This window comes from Numida meleagris, unplaced genomic scaffold (genome assembly GCF_002078875.1).
Source record: "Numida meleagris isolate 19003 breed g44 Domestic line unplaced genomic scaffold, NumMel1.0 unplaced_Scaffold461, whole genome shotgun sequence".
Taxonomy (NCBI): Eukaryota; Metazoa; Chordata; class Aves; order Galliformes; family Numididae; genus Numida; species Numida meleagris.
Window position 1 is genome coordinate 9,331 of NW_018364677.1, and position 598 is coordinate 9,928.

Here is a 598-nt window from a genome sequence, read left to right on the forward strand (position 1 = left end):
CTCCCTATGGGGCTCTGCTCCCCACGGGCTCCGCTCCTGCGGGCTCCGCTCCTGCGGGCAACGGGGCGTGTGGGGCGGGAGCTCAGCTCCCGCCCCACACGCCCCGTTTCCCGCAGGAGCTCGGGTCCCGGTGCCGCCGTGTGCGGGTTCCGCCGGGCGGCGCTGGAGGCGGCGTTCGAGGGGAAGTTCCTGGAGCGGGACAAGGACAGCGCCCGATGGAGCGTCCGCACCGCCCCCCCCGGAAACCCCCGGCCCGGCAGCGTGAGTGCTGCCCCACAAGTGTGGGGCCGGAGTTAAGGGTGGGGGGCGGCCACGCTGCGCCTCGGCCGCCCCAGTCTCCCCGCGTTGGATGGGGTCCGATGGGATGTGGGGCAGCCCCATAGCGCAGCCCCCCCGTGCCTCAGTCCCCCATATGGGATGTGGCCCCATAGCGCAGCCCCCCCGTGCCTCAGTTCCCCCATATGCGCCCCATCTATGTTCTTATGGGATGTGGGGCAGCCCCGTAGCGCAGCCCCCCCGTGCCTCAGTTCCCCCATATCCAACCCTATGGGATGTGGGGCAGCCCCATAGCGCAGCCCCCCCGTGCCTCAGTTCCCCC

At 72.2% G+C, this 598-nt stretch overlaps 1 protein-coding gene across 1 annotated transcript in view; it reads left to right on the forward strand.

The window, feature by feature from the left end:
• Positions 1-6: 6 nt before the first annotated feature.
• The window catches only part of LOC110391694 (semaphorin-4A-like), a gene marked incomplete in the record, with an annotated part of 8,292 nt that continues 7,700 nt past the window's right edge, over positions 7-598 (forward strand). Inside the window, 1 exon segment of the mRNA XM_021383645.1 lies at positions 7-261. Within this exon segment, the coding sequence (XP_021239320.1) occupies positions 7-261 (255 nt within the window).